Here is a 26,590-nt window from a genome sequence, read left to right on the forward strand (position 1 = left end):
TTATTACGTCCATATTAGCAAACATTTCCACCTTGGGTGAAAATTATCAGACATAGTTTACTGAATTCTATGTGTTTTTTGTGTATTTACGCTTCCGAACAAACTTTTAGGGGCGTGGCAATAAAAAGTTTAAGTATTGCGTTGTTTCACAACTTTTTGATATGAATGAAGTCAGAAGATCAATGGAAAGGTTAACCTACAAGAAGCAAATTTGCTTGAAAATGGGTGTTATCACTGTAATATACATTTCAAAATAAGTCATGAACATGAAGAAAGACATTGGAAGGAAAGTTATGTAGTTTTAATCCCCAAAAAGTACTCACATTTTGCTCTAGTACTGTGGAAAAAAAATCTAATCCAAAACAGCCAAGCTGTAAAAAAAGAGTGCGGCCCTGAGAAAGGCTATGGTGAAAAAAGATGTGAAATCCAAGGTGGCGGCCAAGAAATGGCTGTAATGGTAGGTTCGTACAATTAGTCCGTACAATTAAAAAATATATATACACTCACTATTATCTGCAGTGTCCAAGAAATGGATCACCAAAGTTTCAGCCTTCTGTGGTGTGCAGTTTTGAAATTGCAGTGCTAGAAAGTAGGAAGAACACTTGAAGATAATCGATTTATACTAAAAATAAACTACAGGCACTTGCATTTGCAGTCATAACTTCCATTTGGATTAGTCTACAATGTTGGAATTTGACTTACAATGTTCACCATGGATTGGCAGATCAACCAAGGTATAGCTTTAGCCTTGCAGTCACTTGCGCATAGGTGTATGAAGGCAGTTTTGTAGAAGAAATGGTGATAATCTTGTTTATGTTTACTGCATTGTAAACAAACGCACGTGACACCCATGCCGTTTAAGCTACAAATACGAAACAAAGATTTTCGAACTCTCCATGAGTGGGCGAATAAGAAGATCTATAGTTTTAATCAATTTGAGTCTTCCTTCTTACCTGATAAAAACTTGAATATTTTTCTTGTAGCATGCGTAATTTTACGCCATATTTTTTAAATTACGATTTTTTCAATATGCATGCTTATGCGAACTAGACAGGTCATATCTAAACATGTATGGGATTTTTGTCAGATCAAGCATTTTCAGATGGTCAACATTAAAAGTTTTCAAAACACTGGATTAAAACATTTAAAAATAAGAATTATGCATTAAATATATCTAATATATGTTTAATATCTTTGAAACCTCAACTTGGTAAAGCATAAAATCTTGTCATTCGTATACAAAATACATGTTTTTATGCCAACCGTACAAATGAGAAAATGTCGCCATAGTGACAGTTATTTACTGCTGATGATGACACAATACGCACTCCATACATTAATCTATTGGAAAATTTAATTATCTCAGCGGGAAAATCCCAATTTACAAGTTGTTATCCTCAACCAAATTCACTAAATTTGGTATCATTCTATGCAGCGAAGATGCTTAATAAGACTCCATCATACTAATTGTTATGGTTACGGGATACTGTAAACCCCTCATGTACACTATCAATCATTTTTCATGATTAGAGGTTTGATTTTTCTTAATGCATTGTTATCAAATATTTATGCATTCTTAAATTCTCATTAATCGACATGGAATTCAAATGTTGTTATGGAAACATGAGTTGTCCCCATGCCATTTAGTGAAAGCTATGAACCAAAAATCAGATCAATGAAGAACCATGAGAACTTACTAACAATTCTAAGGTTTGAAGAACACCACTTGTGAGGGACTGACAACAGGATTTGTATATAGTTGCTGAAATATGACTACAATATAGCCTAAAGAAAGACACTGTGATCACGAAATTAATTTTTAAATTGATATCACAAGCACTAGAAACATTATTTTTTAACAAATGGCTCTATCAGGACCTTGACAAGAAGCCAAACTAATAGTCTGTTTATACAAAATTAATTTAACAACTAGTTTGACAGTCCTGATTTTTGTTTCAGGAAAATATCGCCATTAGTCAGCAAAACTACTGCATGCGCTTACAGGTGCACCAGTTGCTAAGTGTGTTGTTTCTATGTTATCTTGTACTGTTATGTGTGTTTTCTTGTACCTTGTACTTGTCCAGTCAGCACGCTATGATTCTCCCAACAATTTAAGCCTGTTACCAGCTGATACACAACACAACAACACCAAGCCCACCTTAATTACATAATAAAAGTTTTGTTTGACAATTACTCAGTATCCTGTAACCTTAAACAAGTTAGTTTACAGAGATATGTTGAATAACACGTGCTATTATGGGCATCATGAGCACTTAAATTTTTCTGTACAAGGCTCCTTTTTAGCTTCTCCTTTGTTACTACACAAATAACTTACACATGAATCAAATCGCCTTTCATCAAGGAATCTGATAAACCAAACTTCATGTATATCAACCAGAGTACGAGGAAGTTATGGTGCCTTGTTTAGAAAATGGTGTTATTTTATACGAAACGGGTGTAACCCATTCAGAAATCCGGAATATCTTACACAAGTTTTGATGTGTTTTCACTGAGATAGTCACATATAGTACATTGCATAATAATGCACACACTGTACACAACATACAGTGTACTGTGGTTAGTCATTTTTGGTGCATGATTTTGCTAGTGAATTTATATCTAAATTTTGTGCTTATTTGTATGTAGAGGAACACATTTCAATGTGTGCTTGCAACTGATGGAGTACAGTCTTTTATAATATTCCTGTATGCTGATGGACTAATACAATGGACTACTGGTGAAGATTCTGGTGGAATAAATGGACTTGGTGGGAATGCAGCAACTGCTGGATATGATGCTGGTGATTTAGTCAATTTCTTCAATGTCCCAGGATCAGGGACTCCAGAGATCATTAATATTACAAGGACCAGCAATGTGGGTAATCCTGGAATGTGGATATTTTCTACTACCATACAAGGTGTGCAATGCTTCTACAATATGTATCTGAATGCTGATAGCATTGTATGCAATATAAATTACCTACTGATCCCTGATTTCTTTCATTTGGCATTGGTGATAAATTCTTTTGTGAGTAGAAGTTATAATGCTTAATGCTTCCAATCAGTTCAGAGTGTGGGTAGATGGGATGTCATTGTTAGTACTATCATTGAGTACGATAGTACTTAATAAGTAGGGATTGGTAAGACATCATATAGCTTCGTAATTTTTTTGCACTTAAGATAGCCTTGCAATAAGTTTTATTCAAATAAAACCACCTGGAATACATTAGTACTGTTGTAATGATGCTATACCTTGGTTAAACAAAGGGAAAAATCAAATGTTTCGATGTACAATGAGTTTTTAAAAATTCTAAATTCACCTGGATTCTGTCTGCCTACCTGCTGTAAGACATGGTTGTGCTAGGTTTACAGCTCTAGAAATTTTAGACAGCCAAGGTAATCATGGTGGATTCACAAATCTATTATTCCGATTACATTCTGTCGACTGCACCATGCTGTTTGCTTTCATCATTGTCCATAACACAGAGATAATATACTATATAGTACGCTGAACAGCTTTGTATAAAGAGTCAGCTGTCACTACTGTCACAGCTTTCACTACTTTCCCCACTGTCACAACTGTCACAACTGTCACAGCTGTCACAGTTATCAATACTGTCACAGCTGTCACTACTGTCACAGCTGTCACTACTGTCTCAGATGTCAACACTTTCACTGCTGTCAATTCAATGTTTCTGATTGAAATTAAGTGCTTTTGTGAGATACTTTGAATGGCGGCAAATTTCTATCCTCTGGTACTTTATTTTTGACTTAGTTAGACATTTTGAGGTGTGTATCATTTCAAACACAAATATACTACAGTAGCTACATCAATATCAAGTAATAACTATATTTTTGCAATACACATGTTGAAACTTAACTTACCATGCAAATTGTTCTCTCATAATAATATTAGTCTGATAGTGATAATCCTTAATATACACTGTTAAAACAAAAGTGCTATTGGTAACACCTGCAATTTTTTAAAAATTCAAATTTAAGCACTTTTAGGTGCTACCATAGCACATAAGCTTTAGCATTGTAGTATGATAACAACTAACTGTATGAAATCCACAAGCCAGAGATGACAGCTGTGACAGTAGTGACAACTGTGGTAGCTGTGACAGTAGTGACAGCAGTGACATCTGTGACAGTAATGACAGCTGTGATAATAGTGAAAGCTGCAACAGTAGTGACAGCTGTGACTGATAGCTGTGACATATGTGACAGTAGTGATAGCTGAGACAGCAATGAAGGCTGGGACAGGGTGACAACTCTGACAGTAGCGACAGCTGTGACAACTGAGACAGTAGAGAAGTGGTGTCAGTTGAGATAGCACAACATACAAGTCTTTGGTGGGCATTATATAGAGCTGTTCAGTGTGCTATATAGTATATCATCTCCATGTTATGGATAAAGTCCTGTCTCTAATGTTTAGTTTCTTCTCGAAGAATAATTAATAGTTGGCATACGAAGGTGAAATATAGCTGCTTCTGAATCAAGTGATATTTATACTATGTGGAAAACAAAGAGTTAGCTAGACATAAAAGTAAACAAACTAGCTATTAAAATTTTTAAAAAGGAAGTAGGGACTGATGCAATATACATGCTACAAAAAGTAAAGAAACGAGATCAAAAATGTTACAGTTGAAATGAGAAATGATCCAGCAATAAAAAGTAAGGAAACAATTACTTGCTGAAATGAGACACACGTTAATCCCTACTTTTGGCTAACTTGATGGTCTCATTTCAAGATGTTAACAAAAAGTAGGCATTAAAGTGTGTTTCATTTTAGCAAGTAGCTAGTCGTCTAATCTTGTTTCCCTACTTTTAATTGCTGAATTGTTTCTCATTTCAGCTGTAACATTTTTGAGCTTGCTTCCTTACTTTTTGTAGCATGTATAATCAATCCCTACTTCCTTTTAAAAATGTCAATTTTTCGTATAGTTAGTAAGAGAAGAGATTGGTGTACTGTACACAAGAGTTAATAATAGTAGGGAGGGAGAGTGTCTAACGCTCAATAGGCCTGTAAAAATGAGCATGTAAGACAATCTGGCTTCTTGGTCAGATGTGTTGATTGCATGAAGGGAGATGTGAAATGAGGCACGCCGCAGAAGGACGTTATCGATACTACTAGCTGTTCATGAATCAGTCTCGTGAGCAACATGCGAGGCAACGTGTGCAATCAAACATGTCGATTTGTGATGAACAGCCCTCGGTACTGGCCCAAATTGAAGCAGAAACAGTTCAGCCTAGCAAGAAGAAGCATCAGAGAAGATCAATGAGGAAAAGCGGAGATGAAACACGCTTGGAAGCACAGGTAGAATTACATAACGAATCTACCGTTCAGCCATGTCCCAAGGTAAGGCCCAAGAAGAAGCATCAGTCGAGGAGTGATGAGCCGGAAGTAACCAAGAAGTGTCAGATGAAAGTAATAGCCAGGAAAAGAAGCGGCGCTGATGAAACACAGCCTGAAGAATCCCAACCTAAGAAAAAGTGCCAGATGAAAGTTATGAACAAGAAAACCAGGAAGACTCTACAAGACTCAATAAAATGTATTGATGTAGGCACTCTTATTAAAGAAGGCACAACTGCATTAACAGAAGAGTTTTTTGAAGGGCATTTGGCAGCTTTTATACATGATGTGTGTGAAGCAAAACAGTTTTAGACAGAGTTGGGAGAATATCTACATGATAAATTTGCTACACTCCATTTTGAATGTAAACAGGAAAAGAACTCCCAAATGCAGTTCCAACTAAAATGGTATTCCTACTGCAGTGCATTTCTGCTTGAGGAAAAGCACACATTAAGTGCAATTAATCTGGTAGAAGCTAAACACCCGGTATTGGCAAACCCTAGACAGGTATGGCTAGAGTTTTGCAGGGAGCAGTCTATATCTGTTCCTGGACGGAACTCTGTTATGACGACATTGTCATCTGCTGTCTATAATTCACTGTTGGAACATGTGACATCATTTCAAGAATTTCAGAGTGGCTCTGCAGATGGTTCACACAGTGAAATATCAGAAGAAGAAGATGGTGTTTATTATCGGTTTGGTGGAGGAACGCTTTGTGAGATGCTGCAATGTCGATACAAACAAATATGGAGTGCATCCAACAAGAATTTGATGTCACTTGAAATCAGTCTTTTGCAAGCCATCAATACAAAGGACTAGTCACAGATGCCAGACTATCTACAATATCGAGATCGCAGCTTTATGTATTTTCCTCATAAGGTTTTCATTCCATTCCTAAAGAAAGTTGATCACAATGTGAAGAAAGTTACGAATCTGTCAAGTTTCAATGAACATGGAGACAATATAGTAAAGGTAACTGATATCTGCAATTGACAATTATATACTTTAGATTGCTCATGAGGAGTTGGAACAGAATTCCTGTAAGAGGACTTTTTGGTTGCTTTACGGCAACGGCTACCTGTGACATCTGTTGACGTTGACACCGAAATTGCCATGGAAAACATCTACAAAGAATGGACAAGGAAACTGTGTAATGCTAGGATACAAAAATTAATACTGGCTACTAAACAAGATTTTGCATCAAAAAAGGGACTGGCATCCACCACAGATGTTAACCTATGCACTACTTTGTTAAGTGCACCAACACAAAACTTTCTAGTAAAGTAAACAAATGTCAATAGATGAATTACAATACAATTTATGTACATACAAGTTGTACTATTATTTATGCACGGTGCCATATTTCTTCTTCTTTAATGGAATTTCTATGTAACTGAGAGTCTGGTCACGATACCCTGGTCCGCTGTGGTGTGTAGCAGCACTCTATTTCACTAAGTGTGCACACCTGGCAGTCGCATTGTTACATGCGTCTAACTTCCCACCGGAGTTGTACTTGAATTGACTGAATAAACTTTCTACAGCCGAGCCAGTTATTCTTAGAGGGGAACAAAGTATCCTGGATGTCGCTCAAAAAAATATTGACAGGAGGTTCTGAATCCATAAACATCAATACGGAGGAGGTCCCATGCTGTATTTAAGGACATGTATCTAAATGAACATTGACTACAAATCACTTACTTTGCCACGAAAGAAAATACTTTTGGGTATTGGATGTAAGCGGAAAATCTTTATCTAATAAAAACATAAAGAAAATGAAATAAAAATCATGAACATACCTTCACAAAGAAGTGTTGACAGCCACTCTGAAAAATACTTGTAACCATTTGAAATGTTTTGTAGTACTGTTGAGTCCATACTACAAATTTTCTCGTGACACAGAAAGCCTTTCTCAAATATCTGATTGCATGCCTCCAAAAACTGATGAGTTTCAGTAGCTCTTGCCGCATCAACAAGTAGGGGGTTCTGGTGTGTATAGGAGTACAGTTCCATTAAGACTAGTTCTTGCTGTAGAGAATTAAACAACAATGAATTCACACACTTGACAAAAAATAAAACAAAACCTTCATGATTTTAGCTGGTGACAAATTCAACTTAGTCCAGGCATCCCTGATAACGTGAACTTCCTTTAGTCGAGGAACCATACGGGTCTGTTGTTGCTTGACTCTGTTTACCTCTCGTGCATACATATCAACAATTGTGGCCCACCCAAAAGTGCTCTTATCTCTTCCACGCTGAAAACGTTTAGTGCCACAACTTTTCGATGAAAAAAGAGCATTGATCATGTTCTTAAGCTAAACAAAAAATGTACATATAAAGATACACATTGTACAAATACACTCTGCACCTGGTGTGTGGGACATATCATCCAAAATATGAGATCTGGAGATGCAAAGGGATTAATGAACCATGGCTGAACTTCAAATTGGTCTACGGAAGCATCACCTGTAATTGAGTATGCACCAATGTGCTCATGTGTTGCCTTGATAGTGGTGAGATTAGCTGCACAGCTGTCACAAACCAACAAGCTGGTCTTTAGCCCATGGTGTTGAAATAACTTGATGGTCTCCAGTACACATGTAAGAATAAATGTGGAGTCTATAGAACCAGCACAGGTAAAGTAAGGCCCAACAATGTCATAACTGCTGGTTAGGTCACGCCACAGGAACTGAAGGATGTGTGATGTGTGAGCAACAGTTTTCGGGATTTGTAGAAGCCGGTACACATCGGTTAAAGAAGACATATCTTTACTGGTCATTGCTAAGCCAGTTAGAGTTTGGCTTCTAGAATTCCACATAAGCTGGCATGCCACTTTAACTTCATCAAACACCACGACTCCGTCTGATTGAGGAGGATGCTTGCCCTGCTTTTTGCACTCTGCCATAAACAACACATACTGGACAACCTGATCAGCGATGCACTTCTTGCTGGCTCCTGGCTCATGCAGAAACGTACCAGTGTATGACTGCAGCAATGATCTTGAGGCAGCTGCAGTATATCAAAACTTTTTAAAGCTTCATACGCTGCAGTACTGCGAGTAAAGATTGCCAAAGCTGCAAACAAAACAAATAATTATTTTATTCGTATTTAGGAATATCTTACCCATCCTGATCATCACCATGCTCCACTGATTACTACGTTTGCCGGTCACTAACATTAAAAACAGAAATATATTTAATAATATATTCACACTATGTCTATGTTCTAAACACTTACCATTTTTTGCTTGATCTTTTTGAAATTCTTCCTTTTGCTCTCTCTTGCCAGTTGTCCAGATCTCTTTCAGTTTCCCTTCAACACCATGAGCTTCTCCTTCTTCAAAGATGCATTGGAGATCATCAGCAGTCACTTGATCAATGGCACCCATTACACTGCACATTTCTGTGTGCTGCTCATCTGCCAGTGCAACTTCAGTAACTTCATATCTTTCCAACTTCCTTTTATCAACACCCCTCTCCATTATAGCACATTGGCTTCTCTTCATTCGACTCCCAGGAGACATATAAGTCAACCTAGCCCTAGACGAAGCAGCTTGCCGCTTGATCTTTTTTGCCGCTTGATCTTTTTTGACGGACTCTCACTCATAGTACATTCCAGCTGACAATTCAAGTCAGATACCAATCGTTTGCAAGCTGAGCACAAGACTTCACCAAGGGCTTTGTCTGCTAGCTTAGCATTAGATGGTAATTCAAACCAAAGTTTGCAATTTACTGAGTCCACTCGGTAAAATGGAGCCTCTGTACATCGAACACTCTTCAGGTCAAACCTAATTACATTAAAATAGTGTTGCTGATAATGTGTCCAGTCTATTCCAGGACAGAACTTGCAAGTGGATGCACTTGAAAATCGGTCCAATAACCAATGTACATCTTCTTCATTAGTGATAAAGCCACCTTCCAGCTTCCGCATAAGAATATGCACTTGGTATGCACAGTCTTGCTGTATAGTGATGTTCACTCGTGAAGTGTAGCCAAAAGGTGGTAAGACGTCCTGCATCGAGTACTAATCAGAATTGGCTTGTCATCGTTGCTGGTGCGCCCAAGAGAAAAAACTAGTTCCAGAAACTTGTTCTCTTCAACAGACAGCACACGTTCTAATTGAAGCACACTTGTACTAACTGTACCTTTGAGTCTTGTCGCACTGTTCATGTCTCCTCCAACGGTGGGGCATACTAAATCAGACAAAAATTTCACTGAAGACGACTCTAAGGAAGATTCCTCGCAACTTCTTGTGCCACTGGAGTCTTTTCCGCTTTCCACAGTAATTGGGCGGATCGATTCTCGCATGGATCGCAGCGAAGACGATTTCTCTCTGGTTCTTCCATCACTCACTGGAGTAGCCATCTTCGCATCACTGCTTTCTCACCAACTATTGATTTTGCAAGGCCATACAAAATATGACATAACATGTTATTGCGGTCATCAACACTATAGGAAATCACAAAGGTATACGATAATAAGCGGGGTGCTCTACGCGCTCATTTTATACAGGCCTATTGAGCGTTAGACACTCTCCCTCCCTACTATTATTAACTCTTGTTGTACAGTATAAATGCACTATTGTTACTTACCTGTTGTACCATAAGGCTATTTTGCTTACTAAAATTGAGAGCATTAAAAAGTTTTTGAGCAGCATAGTATCATGCACGTACAGTATTTACAAGAAGTGTCCATTACTCCACACCATTTGATTGTTGTATTGGATCATTTACATCGATTCATTTTTTTTTGTCTGGTTGTTATAGTAGAGTATTTCATCCAAATCATAATATCATTATATCACACAACTTATTACAGTTGCATTATTCATATGACAGTTCTACTGGAATTCTTGACAGGTCCGCAATTTTTTTATAACAAAATTGTGCAACTGTGATCAGATTTTCAAATGCAAGTGCATTTTCCGAATTTCATTTTATTACATTTTCTTTATCTAAATAACCAAAAGAATGATCAACCAAAGTTTCAGCTCTACAAGCCAAAAACATTTTGAAGTTACAGTGCTACAAAGTGGCAACGACAGAAAAATTGATTTGTACAGTGACAATATTGAAAATAAACTACAGGTGTATAATGAAACAGTCATAACTTACTGTATGAATGCATTTCTATATGGAAATACAACTTACACTATCGGGTTCCCCATGAACAGGTGAATCTATTGCTTATTCCTTAGGAACCTGTACAATAACCAAAGCGAAGATGAAAACATAAGAGAAAAAATTTATGATAATGAACCACTCATACAACGTGCAGCAGACTCTACTTATCACTCATATCTTCCATCTCCTTGTGAGTATACTGACACTCAATAAAACTTTCAAACTCTGCTTGCTTTGTTGATCATGGTGCTCCTCCCAGGTATGGTCATACTCCAAAATTGGATGCTTTTTGACCTCACATTTTCATCCATACATGGAAGATATTTAAAGTATCCATATTTGGATGATTATTATCCATCTCTCTATATTATAGTGAGTAATTATTTACACTTTGTCCAAAAGAGAATGTTCCAATATTGGAATGTATTTGTTGCCAATCGGATGTTTCTTATCTTCCAATATTGGAAGGGTAAGGAGAATTCTAGGAACATAGGAACATGATGGGAATGGACAGGAACGGGAACAACCGATGAAAAATTCCTGATCATATGTATTTACAGAAGTTTTACAGCACAATGCTTCTTTGTAGCACCCTTCAGCAAAAATGATCAAAAAACTCTAATAGAGCAGCCAGTCATAGATGAGGTATATATACTAGCTAAATCATCAACACAAATTTAGTTGCTCCCTTGAAGCCTTAAACAGTCTTAAAAATTTAACCATTAAACATGAATGGGTCTGACTGCCTGCATGGAATTGTAGCTACAACTTGAGGAAAAAAGTCACGTGATAGGCATGTGGCAGCTGTAGTACAGCTGTATGTGTAGGTGCATGGCTCCAACGAGGAGACTAAGGACAGTATGAACAGTCATGGTAGCCACTTCAGCTTGACAAAAGCTGCATGCATGCTCCCATCGATAACTTTCTTATTTTGAGGCAGTAGGTGCAGTTTCCAAAGCCTATAATGGACATTGTCAGTTAACTAGAATACTTTGTAAATTCCTTCATCAGCAATTCATGTTTAATATTTAAATGGTTTAAAATGTTTATAGTTTTAAAGGAGTAGCTAACATTCAGTATCAAAAGTGTTTTAATTCATTTTTAACACTTTTGATAAAATGATTTTATGATTAAATTGATTAAAATGATTTTATCAAAGGTGTTGTTTGTTTGTTTTTTTATCACTTTAGGGAAGGATACAGCAATGCTACAAATTTGCATCGTGCTGACCTTTATCAGGCATTTTCATTGGTTGTTCCCGTTCCCACTTTCCATTCCTGTCCAATTCCCACTTTCCGTTCCTGTCCCGTTCCCATTTTCCTAGTGTTCTACTTACCCATATTGGAATGCATTCGCAACCATCCAAAATCAGATATTCCTTGTCTTCCAATATCAAAATCCATTTGTTGCCATCCAAAAATGGATGCTTAATGTTAGGACCATGCTGTTTCAAAGTGCAAGACATTCAAATACACAATTCTTTAAATTAGACAGGCTGCAAGACCACTGAGTCCTGCTAGACCGTTAGTATGTGTGCTACTGTACAAAGCCTTAATAAATAAAATGATATCCATTTGCTTCTGGATGATTCTTTTACAAATTCCTCACTATATAGAGAAATAAGCATTCATTCAAATTGGATGATAATTACTGCCTTGTTATAAGGCCATCATTATTATATTGCTTGTTTCCCATAACTCAATGGAACAAAAACCGATAATCACATAATTAAAATTTGGTACGGCTATCTAACAATTGACATGGGTGATGACTGGAAACAAAGGATTTACCTAATCATCCATGTTTGTATGAAAATGTGAAGTTTGGAAACATAGCATACCTGTGATGCTACCAAGGTTTCTGCCATTATCACCTTCTTCATTGTGAAACTTCAGTGCTGGTCACTGTAAAGTACTACTAATAATAAATACTTAGGTTTGAAGGAAGAAAATCCGTCCCCCCTGGAGGAGACTGAGTGTGGCGCCCGACTAGACATTGGGTGGCCTGCAGTTCGAATCCTGGGGTAGGAGGGTTTTTTTTTTCCTTTCTTTGGCCCTTTTCTGTTTCACCTTATTGTTAGCTAGGTTAAGTAATCATTTAAAGTCTCCAGTTCTTGTTAGGTTAGGTAATCCAAAGGCTGCAGCACATGTTGCTGTCAGACCTTCAGTGCTGGTCACTGTAAAGTACTACTAATAATAAATACTTAGGTTTGAAGGAAGAAAATCCGTCCCCCCAGGAGGAGACTGAGTGTGGCGCCCGACTAGACATTGGGTGGCCTGCAGTTCTAATCCTGGGGTAGGAGGAATTTTTTTTCCTTTCTTTGGCCCTTTTCTGTTTCACCTTATTGTTAGCTAGGTAAAGTAATCATTTAAAGTCTCCAGTTCTCGTTAGGTTAGGTAATCCAAAGGCTGCAGCACATGTTGCTGTCAGACCTTTAGTGCTGGTCACTGTAAAGTACTACTAATAACTAATCAAGACACACGGTAGTGTGTCGTGCGGCCCAAGAAGCCGGCGCGCCACACCTTGAGTATATTGACAGGAAGAACGAAAACGTCATTTTTACACCTTTGTATCTCGGTGATCACTTATCTGATTGGAACCAAATTTGCTACACAGTTGCCCGCCAGCCAAGGGAGTCTACATTCCAAATTTGAAGGAAATCGCTCCAGCCATTTCCGAGATACGAGCTGCCAAAGTTTCGTTTTTTTTCTTCGTTTTTTTTTCTTCTTCTTCTTCGTCTTTTCGCACACTTGCAAAAATTGCTATAACAAGCAAACGCGTACTCCGATCGCCTTGAAATTTGGCACACAGAAAGGGAGTCCAAAGGCGAATCCTAGCATCAAATTTGGTACAAATCCGATGAATGGTTCAGGAGTTATGACCGATTATTCGCGTAAAACAAGATCGATTTGTTGTCACGCCTACAGGGTAAACCGCTTCATGGAATGAGTTGAAAATTGCTATGTAGATGGAGTAACCATCGTAGGAGTGCCTTTTGGTGGTTTGAAAGGAATCGAGATAAAGACCACGGAGATATGACACAAAACCCAACCTGTGTCACAATTACGCGATCGATTTTTATGAATAAAAAAGTATTAGTTTTCACGCCTACTAGGCAAACCGCTTAGAGCAATGAGCTGAAAATCGGTGTATAGCTGGAATAATCTTCATAGAAAGTCCTTGCAATAGTACAGAAGAATCGGAGTACAAACCACTGAGTTATGATTCGAAAGCCAACTCCGTGTAGCAAATGCAAGATCGAGATACTCTAATAGAACAGTCACCCTAATAGAGCATTCGGCTAATTTATTTACTCCATTATAGAATTTTATTACATCACAAGTTATTCTGTAGGGAGTTCAGCTGCAAACAGTTAATCTTATAGACAGTTCAGCAAGAAGACAGTCACCATGTGGAGAGTTAAGCAAATATACCACTATAGAGATTCAGAACATTTCAAGTCACACTGAAGAAAGTTCAGTTATAAACAAGTCATGCACTGTGTAGAGAATTCAGCTACAATTAAGTCACTCTCTAGAGAATTCAGTTACACAGAATTCTGCTACACACAAGTCACTGTGGAGAGAGTTCAGCTACAAACAAATTACCCTTTGGAGTGATCAGCTACAAACAAAACACTTTGCAGGGTGTTCAACTGCAACAAATCAATTACTTTTAGAGCGATCAGCAATGAACAAATCAACACAAATCTACCTGTAGAGAGATCAGCTAGAAACAAATCACCCTGAAGAGAGTTCAGCTACAAAAAATCACCCTGTAGAGACATCAGCTAGAAACTAGAAACTAGACACAATGTAAGGAGTTCAGCTACAAGCAATCACCCTGTAGAGAGTTCAGCTAAAACAAATCAACCTGCAGAGAGATCAGCTACAAACAAATCACCTTATAGAGAGTTCAGCTACAAACAGATTACCTGTAGAGAGATCGGCTACAAACAAATCAACCTGCAGAGAGATCAGCTATATACACACAAATCAACTTGTAGAGAGATCAGCTACAAACAAATCACCCTGTAGAGAGATCAGCTAGAAACTACACACAATGTAAGGAGTTCAGCTACAAACAAATCACCCTGTAGAGAGATCAGCTACAAACTATATAGACACAAAGTAAGGAGTTCAGCTACAAGCAAATTACCCTGTAGAGAGTTCATCTACAAACAAATCAACCTGTAGAGCAATCAGCTAGAAACAAATCACCCTGAAGAGAGGTCAGCTACAAAAAATCACCCTGTAGAGAGATCAGCTAGAAACAAATCACCCTGAAGAGAGGTCAGCTACAAAAAAATCACCCTGTAGAGAGATCAGCTACAAACAAATTGCCCTGTAGAGAGATCGGCTACAAACAAATCAACCTGCAGAGAGATCAGCTACACACAAATCAACTTGTAGAGAGTTCAGCTACAAACAAATTACCCTGTAGAGAGATCGGCTACAAACAAATCAGCCTGTAGAGAGTTCAGCTAAAACAAATCAACCTGCAGAGAGATCAACTACAAACAAATCACCTTATAGAGAGTTCAGCTACAAACAAATTACCCTATAGAGAGATCGGCTACAAACAAATCAACCTGCAGAGAGATCAGCTACACACAAATCAACTTGTAGAGAGATCAGCTACAAACAAATCACCCTGTAGAGAGATCAGCTAGAAACTACACACAATGTAAGGAGTTCAGCTACAAATAAATCACCTTATAGAGAGTTCAGCTACAAACAATCACTCTGTAGAGAGATCAGCTAGAAACTGGACACAATGTAAGGAGTTCAGCTACAAGCAAATCACCCTTTAGTGAGTTCAGCTACAAACAAATCAACCTGCAGTGAGATCACCTACAAAAAACCACCTTGTACAGAGTTCAGCTACAAACAAATTACCTTGTAGAGAGATCGGCTACAAACAAATTAACCAGTAGAAAGATCAGCTACACACAAATCAACTTGTAGAGCGATCAGCTACAAACAAATCACCCTGTAGAGAGATCAGCTAGAAACTAGTCACAATGTAAGGAGTTCAGCTACAAGTAAATCACCCTGTAGAGAGTTCAGCTAAAACAAATCAACCTGCAGAGAGATCAGCTACAAATAAATCACTTTATAGACAGTTCAGCTACAAACAAATTACCTTGTAGAGAGATTGGCTGCAAATTAATCAACCTGCAGAGAGATCAGCTACACACAAATCAACTTGTAGAGAGATCAGCTACAAACAAATCACCCTGTAGAGAGATCAGCTAGAAACTAGATACAATGCAAGGAGTTCAGCTACAAGCAAAATCACCCTTTAGTGAGTTCAGCTACAAACAAATCAACCTGCAGTGAGATCACCCACAAAAGCGCACTTGTACAGAGTTCAGTTACAAACAAATCACCCTGTAGAGAGATCAGGTAGAAGAATTCACCTTGTAGAGAGTTCATTTACAAAGAAACCATCATATAGAGAGTTCAGCTACAAAGAAATTACCCCGTAGAGAGTTCAGCTAGAAGAAGTCACCTTGTAAAGAGTTTAGCTACAAAGAAACCATCATGTACAGAGTTCAGCTACAAAGAAACCACCTGTACAGAATTCAACTACAAACAAATCACCCTGAATAGAGATCAGCTAGAAGAAGTTACCTTGTAGATAGTTCAGCTACAACAATTCACCCTGTAGAAAGATCATGCTAGAAGAAGTCACCTTGTAGAGTGTTCAGTTACAAAGAAACCATCATGTAGAGAGTTCAGCTGCAAACAAATCACTCTGTAGAGAGTTCAGCTACAAAGAAACCGCCATGTAGAGAGTTCAGCCTCATACAAACCACCTAGTAGAGAATTCAACTACAACAAATCACCCTGTAGAGAAGAAGTTACCTTGTAGAGAGTTCAGCTACAAAGAAACCACCATGTAGAGAGTTTAGCTGCAAACAATTCACCTGTAGAGAGTTCAGCTAGAAACAAATCACCCCGTAGAGAGATCAACTGGACGAAGTCACCTTGTAGAGAGTTCAGCTACAAAGAAACCATCATGTAGAGAGTTCAGCTGCAAACAAATCACCCTGCAGAGAGTTCAGCTACCAAAAAATCACCCTGTAGAGAGTTCAGCTAGACGAAGTCACCTTATAGAGAGTTCAGCTACAAAGAAACCATCATGTAGAGAGTTCGGCTATAAAGACACCACCATGTAGAGAGTTTAGCTGCAAACAAATCACCTGTTACAGAGAGTTCAGCTACAAAGAAACCATCCTGTATATAGTTCAGCTACATTTCAAGTCACCTAGTAGAGAGATCAGCTGCAAAAAAAATCCTGTGGGGAATAATGAGCATGTAATAAATATATGTATATAATTTGTATAATTACTAATAAAATCAAAAATAATTGAAGTACTAAAATTCTTCTTTAAGTTCTTTTCTTCTTCCTGTGGTAAAGAAAAAAACACATGGGTTAAAAAAGTCCCAAAGCCAGCCATAGGCCGGCTTTGCAGTATACAAATACAAAAAGAAGTGATATCTAATCAAAAAACAGCCAAGCTGTAAAAAAGGTGCGGCCCTCATAAAAGCCATGGTGAAAAAAGATGTGAAATCCAAGGTGGCGGCCAAGAAATGGCTGTGATGGTAGGTTAATGGTTACATTTTAATAACAACAATTCAGGTGAATTTGGTGCCAAGACCAAGCGGCACAAAATTCACCTGAATTGTCGTTATTAAAATGTAACCATTAACCTACCATCACAGCCATTTCTTGGCCGCCACCTTGGATTTCACATCTTTTTTCACCATGGCTTTTATGGGGGCCGCACCTTTTTTACAGCTTGGCTGTTTTTGATTAGATACTAATAACTAATAAAACAAGCACTTAAAAATATTATTTACGAATTTTTTTCAATTTTGTAAATATTTCACCTATCATGTTTATTGCATTCTACTGTAAAATTAGGCTTGCACTAACGTGTAGAATTCTTGCAGATCCAGTAACAATTTGCAGATTTTTTAAATGCCAGATTTTTGTTATTCCTATTATTATTTATTTATTTATCTGTCATCTAATTTGTCTCAAGAGACACAGTTGGTATCATGATAATGATGAGAAAGTAAAGTAAAGCAAAGTAATCATGACCCAGTAAAGCTTTTGATCAATGAAATATAATAAGTTATGATGATATGTTGATCACAAGAGTTCTGATGTGTCATGTTAGTAGAACTAGTGATAGTGAATTACTGTACAAGGTATATTATATGGCTCCTTATATCTAGTCAGTGGAGTCCATTGGTATAGATGTCGCTGAGTGACTTGTATGCAGACCTGTTATAGAAATCATGCCACAGCTGATGTCCATACTACGTATAACTGTTCTATGTTGCTACAGCCGTGGTAACCTAATACAGAATGTTGTATTTATAATTAATGTCCTTGTAAGTTCCTAAGGGGATAGCTGTTATAAATAAACAATTATTTTTGCATCTACTGTAGTAGTCATAAAAGTACTGTAATTCCTGATATTACAGGTTTTGGCAATTGAATTCGTCGCTTTGACGACTGAATCATCATTTTGGAAAATGAACTAGCTAGACTAAGTCACTTTGGGAATTGAATTCATCACTTTCAGCATTTCAATTTGTCATGTTGGCACAAAAAATCATCATTATTAAATAAATTGCCACCACTCATCATGATGAACCAGTTTAGCAATGGAGAGTTACACTTGAGACACTAGAAGCTGATTGTATGCAATGCTGATAGCTGTCTGGCAAGTAAATTAGCTTGTTTGTGAGTGACCATGCCCATCGCAAATGGTGAAGTATAGTTGCAAATGTTACTGAAGAAGTTGTAGTGGAAGAATTAACACCTATAAAGAGTTGTTTATCACAGTTGTACCTGAGCAAGGTCTTGTAGCAGCTGCAACATCTTGTTTTTGTGTTTTCTCCAGTTGCCTGTCTTGTTACAGATAAATTCTAATTCCAAAGCGATGAATTGAAGTGCCAAAGTGATGAATTCAATTGCCTACAGGATGAATGGGGAAAAATTCATTTGCCAAAGTAACAAATTCAATCACCAAAGCACCAAATTCAAATGCCAAAGCAATGAATTCAATTGTGAAAACCTATAACATGAAATCTAATCCGAAATAGCCAAGCTGTAAAAAAGGGTGCAACAACCAACGATTTCACCTGAATCGTCGTTATTAATTTTTCATAGCTGCCACAATTTCACATCTTCTTTACCATGGATTTTATTGGAGGCCGCACCAGCTAGACTGTTTTGATATCTATATCACTTATTTGTATACTCCAAAGCAGGCCATAGGCCAGCTTTGTGGCTTCTTTTTACCCATCTTTTTTTCTTGGCTACAGGAAGGTGATCATGAGTAGTTGTTGATTTAAACATATTTTATAATTATTAATTTTATATAACTAAACATACAGACAGTATGTAACTATGCAATTCAAAAGTAGTTGAACTCGCTACAAGTTACTTGTTTATAACTGAATTCACTACTAGCTTGTAACTAAATTCCCTACAGGGTGAACTGTTTGTAGCTGAACTACTGAACTAAACTATCTACTGGGTGACCTGTTTATAACTGGACTCTCAACAGCTGGCTTGTTTCTAGCTGATCATTCTATGTGATGGGTTGTTTGTACTGGAGAGTACAAACAAGCCACCATGTAGAGAGATCAGCCAGAGGCAAGCCACCTGTAGAGAGTTCAGCTACAAACAAATCATCCTGAGTGACTTTTTTATAGCTGAACTCTCTCTGGATAACTTGTTTGTTGATGAATTCTATACCAGGTGACTTGTTTGTTGCTAGTCTCTCTACAGAGTGACTTTTTGTGTAGCTGAACTCTCTACGCAACTATGTAGCTGAACGCTCTAATAGAATACTTACTAATGGTGATGAATGCTCTAATGAGTCACTGTACTACAGTAGAGTATCTTGATCATGTACTTGCTATACGTAGTTGGATTTAGTAATGTTACGTAGTGGCTTTTACTCTGATTCTTCTATACTACTGCAAGGACTTTCTATGAAGACTATTCCATCTATATCAAGACACACGGTAGTGTGTACTAGTCTCGCGTGGCCAGACCCTTTCCGCGCAGCCGCTTATCGATTCGAAATTATAAGCGCCGCGCTACAAGGGTCTGGAACAGTTCACGTATTAAAAAAAATCTACAATCCCCAGTGGTTGGGAGTGTAAATTGTCTCACGCGATCCCTCAATCGCCAAAGTAGTCTGATTACTGAAGAACGAGCTGAAGAAGGCCTCTGGGGATGACGACTATCGACCCGTGTGGGTTTTGCCTTCTACCTACTACTGAATCTTCAACAAGTACGGTTGAATAATGACAAACAAGCTCAGTTCATCTCGAGGTAAAAGGAAAGTAGGCGAAAGGTTTAAGCGGATTTGCCGGTCAGAACAGACTAAAGATTCAAGGGAACACACGTTGCATTTTGTACCTTTGTATTTTAGGTGTTACCCAGTCCATCAATTGTCACCAATAACGTGTCAAAAAATTTCATGTTCACGAACTATTCCAGACCCTTGTAGCGCGGCGCTTATAATTTCCGATCGATAAGCGGCTGCGCGGAAAGGGTCTGGCCACGCGAGACTAAGTGTGTACGGCCCAAGAAGCCGGCGCGCCACACTGTAAGTATATTAACAGGAAGAAAGAAAATGCGATTTTCACACCTTTGTAGCTCCGTGATCCCTTATTCAGTTGAAACCACATTTGCTACAGAAGTGCCACCGCGGTAGGGGAGTCTACATACAGATTATGGAGAAAATCGCCCCAGTCATTACCGAGATACGAGCGGCCATAGTTTGGGGGGTTTTCTTCGTTTTTTCTTCTACTTCTTTTCGCACACTTCGCAAAATCCGCCATAAAACACGGATGCGTGCTCCAAGCTGGCTGAACTTCGGCACACTTAAAGGGCTCATTAAGGCAAATCTCAGAGCCAAATTTGGTAGAAATCCGATGAACATTCACAGAGTTATGACCGATTCTTTGCGTAAAATAAGGTCGAAGGTCTGTCACGCCCACAAGATAAACCGCTCGAAGGAATGAGCTGACATTTGCCATGTAGATAGAGTAACTATAGTAGGAGTGCCTTTTTGTGGTTTGAAAGGAATCCAGTTAAAGGCCATCGAGATATAACACAAAACCCAACCTGTGTCAGAATTAAGCGATCGATTTTTATGAATAAAAAAAAAATTAGTTTTCACGCCTACCAGGCAAACCGCTTAGAGCAATGAGCTGTAAATCGGTTTGTAGCTGGAATAATTATCATAGAGAGTCCGTGCAGTAGTACAGAAGAATCGGAGTACAAACCACTGAGTTATGATTCCAAAGCTAACTACGTGTAGCATATGCGAGATCGAGATGCTCTAATAGAACAGTCACCCTAATAGAGCATTCAGCTACGTTTATAACTTATCCCATTATAGAATTTTATTACATTGCAAATTGTTCTGTAAGGAGTTCAGCTACAAACAGTTAATCTTATAGACAATTCAGCTACAAGCAAGTCACCCTGTAGAGAGTTCAGCTACAAGTAAGTCGCTGTAGAAATTCAGAACATTATCAGTCACACTGAAGAGAATTCGGCTATACAAAAGTCACCCTGTCAAAAGTTCAGCTACAATAAGGCACTCTTTAGAGAATTCAGCTACAAACAAGTCACTGCGTAGACAGTTCAGCTACAAAAAAAAAGCTACCCAGTAGAGAGTTCATCTAGATCAGCTACAAACAAGTTACTTTATATAATGTTCAGCTGCAAGTAAGTCACTCTGTAGAGAGTTCAGCTACAAACAAGTTACTCTGTAGTACAAACAAGCCACTCTGTAGTACAAACAATTTACTGTGTAGCTGGAGAGTTCAGCAACCAATCATAAAATCCACTCTGTAAAGAGTTTGGTTATACAAACATGTTATAACTCTATAGACAACGTTATAACTCTATAGAGAGATCGGCTAGAAACAAGTTATCCAGTAGAGAGATCAGCTACAAGACATCACCTTTAGAGTTCAGTTACAAAGAGACCACCATGTAGAGAGTTCAGCTGCAAACAAATCACCCTGTAAGGAGTTCAGCTATGAACAGATCACCCTGTAGAGAGTTCAGCTAGAAAAAGTCATCCTGTAGAGAGATCAGCTAGAAGGATCACCTTGTAGAGAGTTCGACTACAAACAAATCACCCTGCAGACAGTTCAGCTACAAACAAGTCACCCTGTAGAGAGATCAGCTAGAAGTTACCTTGTAGAGAGTTCAGCTACAAAGAAACCATCATATAAAGAGTTCAGCTGCAAACAAATCACCCTATAGAGAGTTCAGCTACAAACAGATCACCCTGTAGAGAGATCAGCTAGAAGATATCACCTTGTAGTGAGTTCAGCTACAAAGAAACCACCATGTAAAGAGTTCAGCTGCAAACAAATCATCTGTAGAGAGTTCACCAGAAACAAGTTCACCCTGTAGAGAGATCAGCTAGAAACAAGTCACCCTGTAGAGAGATCAGCTACAAAGAAACCATCCTGTAGAGAGTTTAGAGTTCAGCTAGAAACAAGTTACCGTCTAGAGAAATCAGCTAGAAACAAGTCATCCAGAAATCAGCTAGAAACAATTCACCCTGTAGAGAGATCAGCTACAAAAAACCATCCCGTAGAGAGTTCAACTACAATCAAATTACACTATAGAGAGATCAGCTAGAAACAAATCATCCTGTAGAGAGTTCAGTTGCAAACAAATCACCCTGTAGAGAGTTCAGCTAGAACAAGTCACCGTGTAGAGAGTTCAGCTAGAACAAGTCACCGTGTAGAGAGTTCAGCTACAAATAAACCACCATGTAGAGAGTTCAGCTGCAAACAAATCACCTGTAGAGAGTTCAGCTAGAAAGAAATCGTCCTCTAGAGAGAGTTCAGCTAGAAACAAATCACCCTGAAAAGAGTTAAGCTACAAACAATAATAGTTTCAGCTACAGTTAAGTTATATAAGAAGTCACCTTATTAACTACAGTATGTGATAATCATCATTCAATGTTAAACATACAAATATTTCATCAGACAAAAGCTATACACACAATTACTTCCTTTGCTCCACAATTCCTGCAGTAAAGAAAAAAAAACAAGTTAAAAGGAAGCATCAAAGTCATATGGCCAGCTTTGTGGCTTGCAATACAAAAAAAAGTGATATCTAAACCAAAACAACCAAGCTGTAAAAAAAAGAGCATGGCCACCAAAAAGGCCAAGGTGAAAAAAGATGTGAAATCCAAGGTGGTGGCCAAGAAATGGCTGTGATGAAAGGTTAATGACAAAAATTTTAATTACAACAGTTCAGGTGAATTTGGTACCGAATCCTAGTGGAGGAGGCAAAGCAAATTCACCTGAACTGTCATTATTAAAAATTTTGCCATTAACCTACCATCACAGCCATTTCTTGGCCACCACCTTGGATTTCACATCTTTTTTCACCTTGGCCTTTTGGAGGCCGCACTCTTTTTTTACAGTTTGGCTGTTTTAGTTTAGATATTACATTGCATATTATTCGGTAGGGAGTTCAGATACAAACAGTTTATCTTATAGATAATTTATCTACAAGCAAGTCACCCTGTAGAGAATTTAGCTACAAATATATCGCTGTAGAGATTCAGAACAGAGTTCAGCTATAAATAAGTCACCCTGTAGAGTGTTCAGCTACAACAAGTTACTCTGTAGAGAATCCAGCCACAAACAAGTTACTGTGTAGAGAGTTCAGCTACAAAAGAGTTCATCTACATAACCAGTTAGCTATCCTATAGAGATCAGCTACAAAAACATTATTTTAGCTATACAATGTTCAGCTACAAGTAAATCACTCTGTAGTACAAACAAGTCACCACGTAGAGAGTTTAGCAACCAATAAAAAACCACTCTTTAAAGAGTTCAGCTATACAAACTCCATAGAGAGGTAAGCTAGAAACAACAGAGAGCTCAGCTACAAACTTGATAAATTACATTGTAGAGAGTTCAGCTAGAAACATGTCACCCTGTAGAGGAATCAGCTAAAAACAAATTATCCTGTAGAGAGATCAGCTAGAAGACATCACCTTGTAGTGAGTTCAGCCACAAAGAAACCACCATGTAGAGAGTTCAGGTGCAAACAAATCACCCTGTAAGCTAAAAATAAATCATTCTGTAGAGAGATCAGCTAGAACGATCATCTTGTAGAGAGTTCAGCTACATGTACAAACATGTCACCCAGTAGAGAGATCATGCAGCTAGAAACAAGTCACCATGTAGAGAGGTCAGCTAGAAGACACCACCTTGTAGAGGGTTCAGCTACCACCCTGTAGAGTGTTCAGTTGCAAACAAATCACCCTGTATAGAGTTAGAGAGATCAGCTAGAAATAAGTCACCCTGTAGAGAGGTCAGCTAGAAGACGTTACCTTGTAAAAAGTTCAGCTATAAAGAAACCACCATGTAGAGAGTTCAGCTGCAAACAAATCATGCTGGCTATAGAGAGTTCAGCTACAAAGAAATCACCCTGTAGAGAGATAAGTTAGAAACAAGTCATCCTGTAGAGAGATCAGATAGGAACAAGCCACCCTGTAGAGAGATTAGCTGGAAGAAGTTAACTTGTAGAGAGTTCAGCTACAAAGAAAGTACCCTTTACAGAGTTCAATCACCCAGTAGAAAGCTCAGCTAGAAACAAGTCACCCTGTAGAGAGATCAGCTACAAACAAATCACCCAGTAGAAATATGTGCTAGAACAGATCACCATGTAGAGAGTTCAGCCTGAACAAGTCACCCTGAAAAGAGTTCAAACTACAAACAATGAGAGTTTCAGCTACAGTTCAGTTATGTAAGAAATCACCTTATTACATATGTAATATATATCATTCAGTGTAAAATATACAAATATTTAATCAACAAAAAGGTATACACATAATTGCTTCTGACTTTTATTCCACAGTTCCTGCAGTGAAGAAAAAAAGCAAGTTAAAAGGAAGCACCAAAGCCAGTTGATGGCTGGCTTTGTGGCTTGCAATACAAAAAGAAGTGATATCTAAACCAAAACAGCCAAGCTGTAAAAAAGAGTGTGGCCCCAAAAAGGCCAGGTTGAAAAAAATGTGAAATCCAAATCGGTGGCCAAGAAATGGCTGTGATGGTAGGTTAATGACAAAAATTTTAATTATGACAATTCAGGTGAATTTGGTGTTGAATCCTAGTGAAACGTGGAGGAGGCAACACAAATTCAGCTGAATTGTCGTTATTACAATTTTTGCCATTAACGTACCATCACAGCTATTTCTTGGCCACAACCTTAGATTTTACATCATTTTTTACCCTGGCCTTTTTGGGGGCTACACTCTTTTTTTACAGCTTGGCTGTTTTGGTTTAGATACTGGTTTTCAGCTCACTCTTCTAAGTGGTTTACCTAGTAGGTGTAAAAACTAATAGTTTTTTATTCATGAAACTTGATCCCATTATTATGACAGGGGTTGGGTTTTGTGTCATATTTCTATGGCCTTTGTCTTGATTCCTTTAAAACTGCAAAAAGTCACTCCTACGATAGTTACTCTATCAACATAGCAATTTTCAACTCATTCCTTCAAGAGGTTTACCCTGTAGGTATGACAAAAGTTCAATCCTATTTTATGCGAATAATTGTGTTATGGTGGATTTTGCAAAGTACGTATGCTAAATAAAGAAGAGAAGAAAAAAATGAAGACATTAAAATGAAACTTTGGCTGCTCATAATGTCTCGGAAATGGCCAGGGTGATTTTGATCATGGAGCTATATATGTGAGAAAATCACCTTTTCCTTCTTCCTGTCAATATACTCTGTATTGGCTTCTCAACACACTACTGTGTATCTTGATCCAGTTAACAAAGTACTGAAATACTGCAAGAGTACCATAATCATTCATGCTTATTTCAATGAATTGATCAATCATAATTCTTCACTAACAGGTCCTTTAAGATTTCTGGAATTTGGTAGCAACAGAAGATATATTACAAATCATGATGATTCTGATGCAACTTCAGAACCAATTTCATTGCCTTTTGGATTTCCGTTTGGTTCAGATGTTCACACTTTAGCATTTGTAAGTTTGTAAATAAGCACTGATACTCATCTAGCTGTTTCATGTGATATGGCATAATAATGAGAATGAGATATTGTACATAAGTACTTAAACAACCCCATTTTTATATAGATGACTGAATGACTGGAAACTGGGTGATCTGTAGTTGGAATATTGGGCTTGGTATCCAATGGTTTATTACCCTTGAGAAACCACAAAGTAATAGGATAAATCCCTGTTCATTAAAATGTGTATTCTGTGTGATAATCTGTCATTGAATGTACTACAGCTGCAGTATTCAATAATACGTATTGGTTTTGAAAGTATATAGATATTGCAGAGTAGTGGCATGATCCACCTGCAACTTATAGTAGGCTGCAAAAAAAAGTTAACATTTCGTAATTGTAATTATGCTGTAGTAGCGTAATTACAAAGCGTAAATACGAATTATGCTCTATTGGTAACTATGAATATATTGTATATATGGCTGGTGAAAAACTACTTTTTTGCATAATTACAGATTACGGTCAAAATGTAATTACAGTACAAACATGGTAATTACTTAGTAATCACACCGTAATTACAATTACGAAATGTAAACTTTTTTGCAACCTACTGTATATGAGAGTCCAAAGGTTGCTCTATCAAATAGTTCAAATCAGAAGTCCTTGTAATATTGTGGTGAGGAAGTATAATAAGTGTTTATTGAGCTGTGTTTGATAGTAGTTAGTGACTTATGTTGTAGGTATTTTATTTAATACTAATCAAAACTAGTGTGCAAAACTGAGAATGTTATAATAGCTGCTGATTGTTCATGATTATTAGCGTATGTGTTTCATAGTACTGTTTTCAGATGGTAGCAAATTGTTTCAAACTGTGCTGTAAGAAGTGGACTATGGCTGGTGAATTTAAGTGATAATGTAGCGACAATACTACAGCTTTAGAAGTATGTTAGCCACTTTGAATTTCTGAGGCCCGGTCACATTGTGTAGATAGTTTAATCATGGTTTAGAAGAATCAACCTAATATAGCATTCAGCTGTAGAGCTTAATCAT

General features: G+C 37.8%; 2 protein-coding genes across 2 annotated transcripts in view; one reads left to right on the plus strand and one right to left on the minus strand.

Annotated features, from left to right (window-relative positions):
- LOC136257520 (uncharacterized) overlaps positions 1–26,590 on the minus strand; it is a 258,968-nt gene that overhangs the window by 69,433 nt on the left and 162,945 nt on the right. The window lies entirely within an intron of this gene.
- The window catches only part of LOC136260986 (uncharacterized), a 148,533-nt gene that overhangs the window by 60,199 nt on the left and 61,744 nt on the right, over positions 1–26,590 (plus strand). Inside the window, exons 16-17 of the mRNA XM_066054978.1 lie at positions 2,647–2,917; positions 25,423–25,556. Coding sequence (XP_065911050.1) covers positions 2,647–2,917; positions 25,423–25,556 — 405 coding nt within the window. The remainder of the gene's footprint in view (positions 1–2,646; positions 2,918–25,422; positions 25,557–26,590) is intronic.

This window comes from Dysidea avara, chromosome 1, assembly GCF_963678975.1.
Source record: "Dysidea avara chromosome 1, odDysAvar1.4, whole genome shotgun sequence".
NCBI lineage: Eukaryota > Metazoa > Porifera > Demospongiae > Dictyoceratida > Dysideidae > Dysidea > Dysidea avara.